Source organism: Sander vitreus, chromosome 5 (assembly GCF_031162955.1).
Source record: "Sander vitreus isolate 19-12246 chromosome 5, sanVit1, whole genome shotgun sequence".
Taxonomy (NCBI): domain Eukaryota; kingdom Metazoa; phylum Chordata; class Actinopteri; order Perciformes; family Percidae; genus Sander; species Sander vitreus.
Window position 1 is genome coordinate 11928374 of NC_135859.1, and position 13705 is coordinate 11942078.

At 42.1% G+C, this 13705-nt stretch overlaps 2 protein-coding genes across 2 annotated transcripts; both read left to right on the forward strand.

The window, feature by feature from the left end:
• Nucleotides 1-893: 893 nt before the first annotated feature.
• LOC144518037 (serine/threonine-protein phosphatase PP1-gamma catalytic subunit A) lies at nucleotides 894-6042 on the forward strand. Its single transcript, XM_078250389.1, has 7 exons — nucleotides 894-1301; nucleotides 1747-1878; nucleotides 2054-2284; nucleotides 3008-3112; nucleotides 3829-4052; nucleotides 4683-4817; nucleotides 5365-6042. The coding sequence occupies exons 1-7, from the start codon at nucleotides 1247-1249 to the stop codon at nucleotides 5452-5454; spliced, it is 972 nt and encodes a 323-aa protein (XP_078106515.1). The 5' UTR covers nucleotides 894-1246; the 3' UTR covers nucleotides 5455-6042.
• A 353-nt stretch (nucleotides 6043-6395) lies between these two features.
• Nucleotides 6396-13623, forward strand: pptc7a (protein phosphatase targeting COQ7 a). The gene is made up of 6 exons (XM_078250390.1): nucleotides 6396-6989; nucleotides 8509-8688; nucleotides 10795-10993; nucleotides 12791-12914; nucleotides 13003-13132; nucleotides 13379-13623. The coding sequence occupies exons 1-6, from the start codon at nucleotides 6788-6790 to the stop codon at nucleotides 13435-13437; spliced, it is 894 nt and encodes a 297-aa protein (XP_078106516.1). The 5' UTR covers nucleotides 6396-6787; the 3' UTR covers nucleotides 13438-13623.
• Nucleotides 13624-13705: the final 82 nt, after the last annotated feature.

Consider the following 13705-nt stretch of genomic DNA (forward strand, 5'->3'; position numbering starts at 1 on the left):
TGGACACGATCGTGTGTTTTCCGTCATCTGACTTTCAGCTAACAGAATGTCAAAATGCTTAAGGGCTCGTTTTTTTCTTCTTCAACAGAATCAGTATGTGCATGCTGCTGAAATTAATATATACCAGTAATTACTCCATCATTGTCAATTGCCCCTATTTACCCAAACTTGCTGGATACTCACCTGGAAAATTCTTAGCTATTTCCAGACAGTGCTATGTTTTTTACTAACACATCTAGGCTTATCGTGGATAATGAGGAATTACCAATAATTAAGCTACTGTATAAATTACCCTGTAATAAGCTCTCTCTTTTAATGGCACCAACCAAAATTTCAGAATCGTACGATTTACATTTTAATTTGACATACTGTGTAAATAATATACTGCTCAATTGAACAGCAATCAACTAACCTTAACTAAACCTAGATTGACTTCAAATGCTTAACAATGCATTTGAGAGAATTACTGCACCTAACATGTAATAAAAATGAAAAGCTTGTTTTTATCCAATAGGCTAACTATACATAATAATAGGCTACTAATGTAATTAAGGGTGCTTTAAAATAGTGCTGTCCTAGTATTATTCTGATCATTCTTAATCAGGGCCATGGCTTAATTACTGTGGAAATACCATAGCAAACCCTTGATTATAAAATATTTGATTTATAATTCATGAGAGGGAATTTCTGTCTTCACAGTGGTTTCATGAAGACTGATGCTCATAATATCTAGGCTACTTAATAATCAAGTTGACGTGTTGCTATTTTTCTTGTATTTTTACACTCTCAAACTCAGCTTTATTAAATGGGTTAAATAGTTATTCTCCATCCAGGGCAGTAGGGGGCAGCAGCAGAGCAGCTACCGGCAGCCTCCTTGAAGCAGCTGGCTAGCTGTACAAGGTGCGGCAGAGAAAAACAGAGACGGGACACCATCGCTAGCTAACAGCTAGCGCGGTTGACGTTTTTTTTTTTAAGTCCCTGTTTCTTAGCATAAAGCCAACATTTGATGTAGAAATAGTCTAAACGGCGATGTCTAAGTAGCTTATTAGATTGCCAAAAGTGTCAACGAACAGCTGGACAGAAGCAGGGTCACGCCATCAACATATTTACCGTCAGCCCGGAAAATCAACGAAGCTAACGTTAGGGTAGCTAATGCCAGGTTAGCTTAGCGGGCTAGCTTTCACAAGTGTGTTAACGCCAAGACCTTAGATTTGACTGAATCGATTTTATCAACGCCAACGCTACAATGGCTGATGTTGACAAGCTCAACATAGACAGTATCATCCAACGTCTTTTAGAAGGTAAGGCAATGTTGAAGTACTGCATATAAATCATTTCTTTGGTTATCTGCATGTTGATATGACCACCGCTAGACTAGCTAGATAACGTTAACGTTACGCGTCTAGCTTTAGCGTAGCTATGTTTTTCAACATCTTGTAAAATAACTAGCTAACGTTAATTAGTCAGTTTTAATGGTCACCTTTTTTCACCTTATGTCTTTCTGGGTTGAGAATGTTATTGTACCTGACGGGCACGGTCCGGGTACTTGGTCCAATACACATTTGTATTTCTCTCGTACACAAACACCAACATTGCGCATTTCGGCGCGGTATATAACGTTATATTCACCTTTTGTCCCACACAGCCTCAGCATAGAGACACCGTACCAGGCATTACCAACTCTGCTGGAACTGTTCAACTGTTGTTTTTGCTTAGCTTTGTTTTATGTTTTCTTGTTGTTGTCAGTCAGAGGGGCAAAGCCTGGCAAGAATGTCCAGCTGCAGGAGAATGAGATTCGTGGATTATGCCTGAAGTCCAGGGAGATCTTTCTCAGTCAACCCATTCTTCTGGAACTGGAGGCCCCTCTCAAGATTTGTGGTAAGTAAGATTTGTATGTGTATATAACTATCAGAAAAGAAACTATATTTGTATAGTGTTATGAAAAGCATTATTATTATTATTTTTTTTTTTTTAAATTTCAACAAGGGGACAATGCCACATTACGGTTCAACACAATTGCACAAATGCATTGATTTACCTTTTTGTCTTGCAGGTGATATACACGGGCAATACTATGACCTGCTGAGGCTGTTTGAGTATGGGGGGTTCCCTCCAGAAAGCAACTATCTGTTTCTGGGTGACTATGTGGACAGGGGGAAGCAGTCTTTGGAAACCATCTGCCTTCTGCTGGCCTACAAAATCAAATACCCAGAGAACTTCTTCCTGCTGAGGGGAAACCATGAGTGTGCTTCAATCAACAGAATATATGGTTTCTATGATGAGTGTGAGTATTGTGCCTCTGTGGCCAGTAAAATTATTCCTAAAGTGTCATTGGGTTTCTTGAAAGGCGCTATATAAATTAAAGTTATTATTTATTTATTTTTTTAAATTTTCAAGCATTTTATATCAGTTTTATTGTATATTGTAGTAGTGACGGTTTGAGTTCATTTCTGGTGTTAATTCTGTGTTTTGTCCCTTGTATACTGTGTGACTTAAGTGCACTTTGTCTCATAAAAATGTTGGCTTTTTTTTTTTTTTTTAGGGCTGCATAATCACAAATTGTATCGAAATTGCGTCTAGTGGGGCGCAATATTTGTATATATTTTTATATAATGCAAAATAAGTATTGTGGTGATGCAGAGACGTCCCAGCCTCCTCATAGAATCCTACAGACTAAAGGGGGGAAAAAAAAGAAATTGCACCATAATCATTTCAAATTTTTTTCAATTTTAATATTTTTCAATGAGAATAATCGTACAAAAATGCTCATTCCCTCCAAAATCGTGAATCATATCGCAATTGCAATATCAGAGAAAAACCGCAATTGGATATTTTCCTCATGTCGTGCAGCCCTACCTTTTTTTTTTGTCTTCACACACAGTCTATATGGATGATGTCTTTGATGGAGCTTGGCACATGTGCAGCAGCAGAAGTGCCCTTATTGCTAAAAAAAATAATGCTGAATTGAAAATTTTTTTATTTTATTTTTTTTCCCTGAAATGTTTAGGTAAAAGAAGGTACAACATCAAACTCTGGAAGACCTTCACAGATTGTTTTAACTGCCTCCCTATTGCCGCCATCGTTGATGAGAAGATCTTTTGCTGCCATGGAGGTGTGTTTTTTTGGTACCTTTTTGATGTCAGCCACTCCCATTTGTCTTCGGGTCAAATTTGACCCATTTCCTAAATGTCTATAACGGAATAATGGGTTTCTTTTTAACTAACTCATTTTAATTAACCAAAAATAACGTGGAGGATTCCATACAACTCGCTTCGCAAGTACAACAAAAGATCGGATCTCTAATTTCATAGAATTTGGGGTGTTTTGTTAAATTTTTTTAGCGTTTGTCAAAGAAATTGAAACGTTTCGAAACAGTATCCCAACTGAACGTTGACATATACCAGTCTGTGATTATCCTTCCTTTTAATATTAGTCTAAATAGTTCATAATTTCTGCTTTTCTAACTCAAGGATTAGGTATAATTTCCTATAAATGAGGTTTATTGACCATGACTTCCAAAAATAAGTGTAAAACTAGTAATAAGTTGGTGTTAGTGGTGTTCATACATGGTAGTGAAAAGAAGTGTAAAACGGCAACAAAAATAGCGCCAAAAACATTGGAAAAAAAAAAGGGACAAAAACGTCAGAAAAAGTGTGGATTTCTTTGTTTTGGCCCGGGAGGACGACAAGTGCATGGTCCAATGGAAGACAACACAAGGGTTAAGTAATGCTGTCTTTGCAGTTTGTGACGTAGGCCTTACCCATGTGTAATAGGTATCGACCTCAGTATCAGTGTGTTTATTTGTACTTTTACTGCTGTTCCGTTTAGGACTCTCGCCTGACCTTCAGTCCATGGAGCAGATCAGACGCATCATGCGCCCCACCGATGTCCCCGACCAAGGTCTGCTGTGCGATTTGCTCTGGTCTGATCCAGACAAGGATGTTTTGGGCTGGGGGGAGAACGACCGGGGTGTATCATTTACCTTTGGCTCAGAGGTGGTGGCCAAGTTCCTGCACAAGCACGACCTGGATCTGATCTGTCGTGCCCATCAGGTAATCACAATGCCCTCTGTCATTAGAATAGAAAATACTTCTACTACTATCATTTTTTTTATGTGTGCAAACAGGCAGAAATGTGTCTTTGGTTTGCATTTGCAAAGAGTACTGTTAAAAAGGGCTCATTAAAAGTTTTAAAGACATATCCCACCCAGGCAGGACACATTAACATTTACATAAAATCTCAATACACAATAGAAGCTACATTAAACGGAGCACCAGGTACTTGATGGTGAGTACTGAATCTAGGTTAAGTAAATAGATGTAAAGATTATAAACACGAATGTGACACGGCTGTAGATTACTTTTTTTTAACATGCTGAATGCACTGCACTGCAGTACAACACATACTGGGCAGTGAACTGTGCGCTGGACAGTTCTCAACCTTTTTTGGGTTGGGACCCCTCGAAGATAAAGACCCCTGGTTGCATATGTCTAGTGGTTGTCACCAGTTTAACAGAATTCTGCCCCCCGTTTTATTTGAAAACAATTAAAAGACCTGAAGAAGTAGGGCCAAAAGGAATGTCTGAAAAATACACTGCACAGGACTATATCATACACTCTTCATGACAAAACATTGGTTTTCTAAGTGTGTTTCTTCTATTATTATCATCATCTCACTTGCAGGTTGTTGAGGATGGCTACGAGTTCTTCGCAAAGAGGCAGCTTGTCACTTTGTTCTCAGCGCCTAACTATTGTGGAGAGTTTGACAACGCTGGTGCCATGATGAGTGTGGATGAGACCCTCATGTGCTCTTTTCAGGTACGGTGCAAAGGCAAATGTGCCCATTTGTAAATCATATTGTCCTAAAATACTTAACGCACAAGCTCGCGCAATAAAATGTACTGACATTTTGTCTCCTAATTCTGCACCTTGGTATCATTTCTTTTAGCAGTTCTATCTAGACAATTGGCCTTATTTCCAATTGAGACAATTGAGACGTATGTTACAGTTGCACAGTATGTCTAATTAAAGTGCAAGTCATATGTTTTCTAAAATTACTTAATGCACAAGTGTGTGCCTTAAGGAACAATTGAACAACAGCACATCTGTGACTACAGGTAGAACATTCATTCAAAAAAGTAACACATCAATCTTTTTTTCTATGTAATTTATAATTTGTTGATTTTAATGAATTGAAAATGTAAATAATAATGAAAAAACAGCCTTCACAAATGTCCAGAAATATTTTTTAAATTTTTTTTTTTTGAGAATTGAATATTGCGCTGGATGAACATTGGTTCCCCTGCAAAAGGAAAGGCGTCTTTATTAGGCGTGTTTGACAGCAACGTATATTCCTTTTTTGTAGATTTTGAAACCAGCTGAGAAGAAGAAGCCCAACGGCAGCCGTCCCGTGACGCCCCCCCGCAACATGGTCACCAAGCAAGCCAAGAAATGAGTGGGGGGGGGGACGACGACAAATTGCTGGAGTCTCATTCCTCTGTTCTGCTTTCGTTTTCTGCATTTGAAGGATTGGTTCTCCTTCATGCTGCCAATACTGAAAAGATGTTCACTCCTACCCGATGAAAGCAAAATATTTTGTTGTTTTGTTCACAGGGGTAAATTGATATATCACCATGAAACCTCAGGTGTTTTGCACTCCATTTTGCAGCTAGTCTTTGCCACATATGACTGTTCAATCAGGAGAAATTTAATAATATGGCTACTTATGCACAGGAATGCCTTTGTTTGAAGCTGTGCACAATTTTTCCAATTCCTTTCATGTCTTATTCATTTGTCTTTTTCTCACGGTAATGTCGGCAATGGGTATTAATGGCTATAAAAACCAATGGGGGGAAAAGTCACAAAAACCTGTTTACTTATGTACAATTTTATTTACAGTTTATTTACGGTTGGTGTCATAGGATATTGACTTGCACTGCATCATCACATTTTTAAACAGGTCTTGTGCTAAACTAAATGAATTAATAAGCACTCTTGTAATGTCTAAATCTTTCTAATAAACTTTGAGTGTATTTTAGGGCGATATTGGTATCTGAATGTCATTTCTTCCTCAAACTTTAGCTTTTAAAAATCACAATACAAACTGAAATACAATTGTAAATTGCTATGGTTGGGCTCCCATCAGACAACACCCACAAGGGGGAGACAGAATATAGTGCAAAATCCATTTCGGTAAGTGAGGTGTGAAATATTGCATATACACAAAGCGCTACAAGTCAGTATGAAAACAAACGTAATATTTAAAAAGTAAAAATCTTTTCGTATAGCTATTTTAAGTCAATTTGTCCTCGTATTACTTAAGATAGAGGCTGACTGAAGTTGGGTTTCCTTATAAGGAAACGTGAATTGCGTAACGATGTCTGACGTCAGAGCAGTCACAAGACCTTGCTAGCAGAGCTGAGCACAGTGTGTGAGGCCACAGGGCAACCGGGTCACGCTTTGTGTTTTATAGTGTCTCAAAGGCAGGACTGACACCATGGCAGCGGAGAACCAGCACTTACGGGTCTTTTGGCGTGGAAGAGGCGACTTTTTTCGGTGATATTCCCCCCCCCCCAGATATCACGTCGCATGAACAAAGCTCCCCGAGTCTGTACTTAAATCATTGCGTTTGCGTGCGTGGCGGCTGTTGTCGGCGGCAGTGTCTAGCTAGTGGCTAGCTCAGCCGCACATCTCCATTCACGTTTGCAAGTCAACGTTGGACATCGCCGCTAAGCTAGCAGGGTTGCTAGCTTGGCCGGTTTGTTTTGGTAGGAGCTGGTGTGTAGGGGATGTTGTCCGTCCTGTCGTACGGTAGACTTGTGGCCAGAGCTGTCATCGGCGGACTTTCTCAGACAGACGGCCGCGACTACAGCCTGGTGACAGCGAGCTGTGGCTTCGGCAAGGACTTTCGTAAAGGCATCCTGAAGAAAGGGATGTGCTATGGGGACGACGCATGCTTCATCGCCCGACACAGATCCGCTGATGTTTTGGGTGAGTGTGTGCTTTGTTTGCTAGGGAAGTATTAACCAAACAATGCGACATCACCTTGTATAACATTGGCTATGGCGTGAATGGGAGGTCAAAGGTCACTCCCTTTATCAGAAGGCTGAAATACCTTTTTATTCGAAGGTTGGATTGCACGTGCGAGCAAAAATATTATAGTTACAGTTCAGAAGGCTCATGGAAGGGCCCACTGAGTGAACAGAGTGGGTGCTTTCACATATACCCGCTGCTAACTTCACTTTATTTGTTTGCATTTTGTTCTGTATTGATTACCTGCGACACACGGCTGCATTTTCTCTAAGCTCGGTAGGCTTGAACCTGCATCTCTAGTGTGTGTGTGTGTGTGTGTGTGTGTGGAGAATTCATTCCTCACACCGTCACTGTTTTAGGTACACAAAAACAATGCGGGCCTTAAAATCTCTATTTAGGGTGGATTAAAATGGCTTTTCAGCACAGAGACCTTGGATCCTATATAAACAACCTGTTATTTAAAACGTCTGCAGGACCGTGCAGCTCTGCTGCATGTCTGTGTGCTGATGCATAATTGTGCTATTCAAAGACACACAAATAACCATACAAATCAGGACCAAGCATTTCACCAAGCCAGGTTATTTCTTTTTGGAAGGTTTGATTAGTTGCAAAGTTCTGTGCTTGCTTTGAGCAGGCCTGTTTCTCTGTTCTCTGTTCTCTGGCACAGGCTGAGGAGACTGCAGAGGGCCATCCTTGTATGGGCAGTCCTAGGAGTAACGAGGCTAAAGTTTCCTTTCTGGGAAAATCTTTGACCTGACCAAATGCTCCTATGGGAACAAGTGCTTTTATTAACCTACAAAACAGATAGTGTTTCTATATTAAGATGAATGCGGGCTTGCAATGGGGAGATATATATTTTTTTTATGCATTTGGGGAATCACAGATTTTCTGTTTTGAAGCCAAGAGACAAAATATATTGATCAGTGGGGGCCCTTAAACGTAATTAACTACCGTGGATATAAAAATAATATCTAGCTATGTTTTTAAATTATTCAAAAGAACTCCTGTAGATGATCAGATGAACTCACCTCGTAATATAATCAGGAATGACTGAAACCGTGACGGCCAAAGATGATCTTCTTACTGACGGAAGCTGTTTTATGCGTTTTGTGACATTTCCTTGATTCTTGAACACGTCTTTCTTCTTCTGTACTGGATGTCCTTTTTGCGTCTTGGTGAAAGTGGCCATTGTTTTTCTTTATTGTGCAGCTGCGTGGCATTGTTCTCGTCTCTCGCAAGATCCTCACTTGTGGAGCAAGTCTGAGCAATGTGAAGAAATGAGGATTATGTTTCTGAGCTTGTTTGCACTTGAGCCGTTTATATAAAAAAAAAAAAAGTTTAAAAAGCAGTATTAGGTACATTACCTAATACATACAGTATATTAGTGATAGAAGGGGGAGTTGTTGGACTGTTGTTAAGGTAAAAAATGATGTATTCCAATCATTTAACGCAAAAAAAAACACTTGTATGTTTTTAGGTGTAGCAGATGGAGTAGGTGGCTGGCGAGACTATGGAGTAGACCCATCGCAGTTTTCAGGCACGCTGATGAAGACGTGCGAGAGGCTGGTGAAGGAAGGACGCTTCGTCCCCAGCAACCCAGTGGGAGTCCTCACCAGCAGCTACTACGAGCTGCTGCAGAACAAAGTGCCCCTGCTGGGTGAGTAAAGCCACCGGAAACACAGGATCCCAGTGTTCATAATACACATTAAAGTAGACAGGACCCTATCAACGCATTATACTGTAGAATACCTTTTGTGTTTATGCGAATGGATATTCCTGTTCATAACCAGTGTCTGGGAAAAGCAACAATATGCTCAGGCCATGTCCACCATCTGTGGTACCAGCATGTCTGGATATTTTGCTGCTATATATATTAGGCCTGCATGATTCAGGGAAAAATATGAATCAATCAATTTTTTTTTTTAAGCTTAGAATTGATATCACGATTCTCTGCCCCGATTTTTCTTTCTCACAAAGTGTAAGTGGCAGTACCAAACAGATTCTTTTGGCACCTGTAGCACACTGCGCATCACCACAAGCCTGTAAACATAAGAGGCTTCAATGAATAAAGAAAATAAAGTACACACTGGCCATTTAAGTACAGTAGGCTACCAAAAATAGTGCCATATAACACGTTGAACTAAATATGGCCCTGATACAGGCTCTATCTGAACTCCTTGAACATGTCTAATTACATAATTAAAACATGTCAATGTCAAATGCTTTCAATGAATGAATTGAAGGAGAAAAAAAATCATTTAAAATGTTTATCGTGAAAAACTCTAGGTTACGCACACGTAGTAGGAGCTGAAAAATGAATAAAAAGATATGTGTGCCGTAATGTTTTTTACAAAGAAGTATCGGAAGTCACGGTATAGGTACCGGTATCGAACATTTTTGAACGCTACCCAGCCCTACTGGTCATCACCCTGTTCATTCCTCTACAATTGTTGTGATGATCCTATCTAGTTTGACGAGTACAACAAGACTGCCAAGGTCTCGTCCTTTTCCGACCTGTGTTTGTATTAAACGTGTTATCACGGAACTGCAGGCCGTGGTACTCCCAGGTTGCTCAGCGCCTCTAACCTTGTTCAAAACCTCACTAAACTAATTAAGAACCATGCCATGCACTCTGCCCGTAAAGTTGTGAAGGGCATACTGGGCGTGCCAAGGAAACGGTACATCTTCCATGTAGTTTGGATCGGAGCGCGCTGTTTGAGGGTTAGGTTGTTTGTTCCGCCTGTTCACTTAAGTGGTGGCTGGATGGAGATTTTTTTCATCATGAGTCAGAAACACCAGATCGCATTAAGAAGGCCTGGGAATGTCTCTTGTCCTGACTTGCTCCATGCAAGACACTTTCAGAATCCCTTTCCTCCTTCACACCGCTTCCCAACAACAAAGCATGCACAAACGTATAACATCAGTGACTGCATGTTTTGGGAACAGATCTCTGTCTGTGCCAGTACTTTTCCATCCCTTTTTTTATCACATGTGCAGCAGGGGAAACAACACTGTATTGTACTGTTCCTTCACGGCAGAGGGAATGTTCTTGATGCCGTGTGTGTGCGCGTGTGTGCGCGTGTGTGCGTGTGTATAATTGTGCTGCTGGCGCGAAGGGAGTGAGTCACAAGTGCGCGAGGGTGAGGGAGGGGGGTTTCAAGGTTGATCCCAGAGAGCATATTTTGGTGGGCCGGATGAGTCAGCAGCAGGGTGTGGCTGCACGTTTGTTCGCCCGCTCCACCAGCTCATGTTTCCTCTACACCATCTCCCACACAAACATTCTTCAGACCACTACGCTGATTATGGTATGTCAAGTTTGTGTATTCAGGCATTAATGTCATTAATCAGTCTCCCGAACGCACTCCTCCAGATGGGTATCATTCCATAAACGGAGAGGAATCTTCGAAGCTATGTAGCTGTAGAAAGACCCGAGAAAAAGCCTGTTTTCAGGCTGTTTGCAGACAATAACCAGGTTAGCTATTGTTAGCCATACCAGTTGATAACGACGCATTATGCGGTATTGTCCACAGATAGAAGGTGGACGGCACTGTGTGTACGACTGATGTAACGAGACACAAATTGGACAAACGTGCTGATAAACAGAATATTCAAACCGCTTTCGCTACCGTTGACGCTCGGGGCAGCCATGTTGGATTGTGATGTCGGGGTTGGTGAGGTTCTCCTTAAATTGTCCGGTTGGAAATCTGACGTGTGTGTGTGTGTGTGTCTCTGTGTGTCTTTCTTTCTTTCTTTCTTTCTTCAGGCAGCAGCACGGCCTGCATTGTGGTTTTGGACCGGCAGAGTCACCGGCTGCACACAGCCAACCTGGGAGACTCGGGCTTCCTGTTGGTCCGGGGAGGGGAGGTGGTCCACCGCTCGGACGAGCAGCAGCACTACTTCAACACGCCCTTCCAGCTGTCCATCGCCCCCCCGGGGGCCGAAGGAGCCGTCCTCAGTGACAGGTGAGGCACCCAACAGGCGGTACAGGTACAGTACTGGTGTGTTTAGGGACAGTGCATATAGCCTCAATAGTAAATGGAAGAGTTGATAGAGAGGAGGCGATGTGTTCCGTACAGCAGATGTAATAAAGCCACACAGATCACATGCAGATGTAACAAAGGCGCTTAGCTGACAACGCACCGCGCCGCAGAACATTTTGTCACGCTTGTGTCCCTCGCATGCCGCGGCGTTCTGTGAAGGCGGCGGTACTGTGTCGAGCCGTGGCGCGACGGTGCGTCAGGGGCCACGTGCCGCCGTGTCTCGCTGCTGCCGTGTGCCAAGCAGTAGCACAGTAGACGTCGGAGTGCAGGGCGAGCGCTGGATGTTTGCCAAGCTCTCCCTCTTACCCGGGTCAAAGTCTGTGTGTGGGCTGATGGACAAACCCAAGAGGCCACAGCCAATCCTGCAGCAGCAGCCTCGGCCACCTTCTCACTCCGTCTGTCTTGAACCGAGGCAGATTATTCTGAGCCTCTTAAACGCATTTCTGAGGGAAGATGAACCTGAACTGCATGTCACCAGTGGTACAGAATGAGCGTTTTGTTTTTTATTTATTTTTTATTAAAGACCTTAATTCAGTCTGATCTAACCCATCATCACTTTCAGTTGATGGGGATTTAATGTGGCTCCTGAATTCTTTTTTTTTTTTCGTGTGTGCATTTTAGTCATTTAGTTGAGTGAGTTACATTGAGTGCAGTGGCAGATTAAGCTTCCAATCCTAGATCACTAACGTAGCAACCGATTTTTAAAAGAGTGCCAAAAAGGGTCAAAACTGAAGTGCACTCTGTGTTTTCAACATGCAGCCTAATATGTATTCTTATGCTATGGGGGCTACTTAACCCTCTCTAGTGTTAGTTTATTTGTTTGCCACACAAGCGAATTAATGAAATTTTGTTTTCATCGCAATTATAAATAAAAAAAAATAAATAAAAAATAAGCTATCCTTGGTGGCATTTGAGAAATGGCTTTGGCACATCATGGATGTGTTTTTAAAACAACGGATGGGGAGTACAAAAACGGCAGCCAAATGACATTTCAATGACAGCTGCTCACCCGGTGCTTCTCATACTTTCATATCTAACTGTAGGTGCCAATAATGCATATGTAATAAGTGTCTTTCTGCCTAGCTGCTGTACTTTTATTTTTTTTCCCACGTGAACTATAATGTCAGAGCCATCAAAGTCACAGGACAGGCTGTCCCTGAGAGCTTTGGCTCAATGTTTCATGATGCACTTTGTAATAAATAACATTCATAACTGACTCGGGGAGGGAGGGGGGGGGGGCGGCGGCGTGCAGCAGGGTTAATGGCATTTTCCAAGAAGTTTAACTTGACACTGACAGTCTAAGCAGCTGCCTATATGTATTAGTAGCACCCACCATCATAATTGAAGCATGTTTTTTTTCTCACGTGAGGATTCCTTGAATTTGTCCTGATTCTGTACATGTGATTTAAGTTTATGTAACCAAGATGAAATATCAGCAGCAATTGGGAGTCTAGCTTTCTAAGTGGTCGGTGGTGCTGTAATCGGAGAGAGGAGAAGCCGGGTTAAAGGTTCAGATTAGTTATCAGGTCAGACGGGACAGATTTCCTGCACGGGGTTGTAAAGGGAGAAGGGAGTTTGTGGCTGCTAGTGTCGGTTTGTATTTTAGTTTTCACTGCGAGAGAACCCCCCTCGCTCAAATTAAATCTCGAATCACTGAAATGACCGACTTCGTTGCGTGCAAGCGTCCTGTGCCTGACTTGACTGTGTCTGTGCCTGCAGCCCCGACGCAGCAGACAGCTCTTCTTTCGACGTCCAGCTGGGGGACATCATCCTCACCGCCACCGACGGGCTCTTCGACAACATGCCTGACTACATGATCCTGCAAGAGCTGAAGAAACTCAAGGTGAGTCACACCGAGGCCCAAACGGGTTTGTCCGGCCTATGTCCGGAATTGCAGACTTCATGCCTGCTTTTGTTTTTTCACTCCAAAGAACACAAACTACGAGAGCATCCAGCAGACCGCCCGCAGCATCGCAGAGCAGGCCCACGTACTGGCGTATGACCCCAACTACATGTCGCCTTTTGCACAGTTTGCTTGTGACAACGGACTGAATGTAAGAGGTGAGTGTCTCAGTTCTACTTGGACCGAATGGAATCTGAAGCGCATGTCCTTTTTTTTTTTTTCTTTCAAAGCTTTATTAAATAGGTGGACAATGTTACGCGACATGGCTATTTTCTAGGTTGAAATATATATATAATATATATATATATATATATATATATATATATATATATATATATATATATATATATATTACATTTTAGCTTAGCAACATCCTAACAGGATATTGTTCTTTTTTTGCCCAGGAGGAAAGCCAGATGACATCACAGTGCTGCTGTCTATAGTGGCAGAATACACAGACTAGAGTCTGTGTGGAGCTGTGACGACGGGGGGTGGGGGGGGGCATCTGCCTCTGCCTCTGCAGGTGATGGACTGCTTTGATTCCTGCTGGTCAGGATGAAGGACTGATGTCAGCTGCTTTACCCACATGTGTTGACTCTATTCTGCCTCATCCCCCAGCTGACCATTGACCCCTTTCTGCCCCCCCCAAAAAAAATACTCCTACATGCCCAATTCTCTGTGATTGTTTACATCAGAGAGTGGCTGAATAAAGGGGACTAGAGGCCTGATGA

Excerpts from the sequence above, each read along its gene's own strand:
- LOC144518037 (XM_078250389.1), top strand. The coding sequence starts at position 1,247 with ATGGCTGATGTTGACAAGCTCAACATAGACAGTATCATCCAACGTCTT. Across the intron at positions 1,879-2,053 it reads GGCCCCTCTCAAGATTTGTG|GTGATATACACGGGCAATAC; the intron begins GTAAGTAAGATT and ends TTTGTCTTGCAG. Across the intron at positions 2,285-3,007 it reads ATATGGTTTCTATGATGAGT|GTAAAAGAAGGTACAACATC; the intron begins GTGAGTATTGTG and ends TGAAATGTTTAG.
- pptc7a (XM_078250390.1), top strand. The coding sequence starts at position 6,788 with ATGTTGTCCGTCCTGTCGTACGGTAGACTTGTGGCCAGAGCTGTCATC. Across the intron at positions 6,990-8,508 it reads CAGATCCGCTGATGTTTTGG|GTGTAGCAGATGGAGTAGGT; the intron begins GTGAGTGTGTGC and ends GTATGTTTTTAG. Across the intron at positions 8,689-10,794 it reads GAACAAAGTGCCCCTGCTGG|GCAGCAGCACGGCCTGCATT; the intron begins GTGAGTAAAGCC and ends TTCTTTCTTCAG.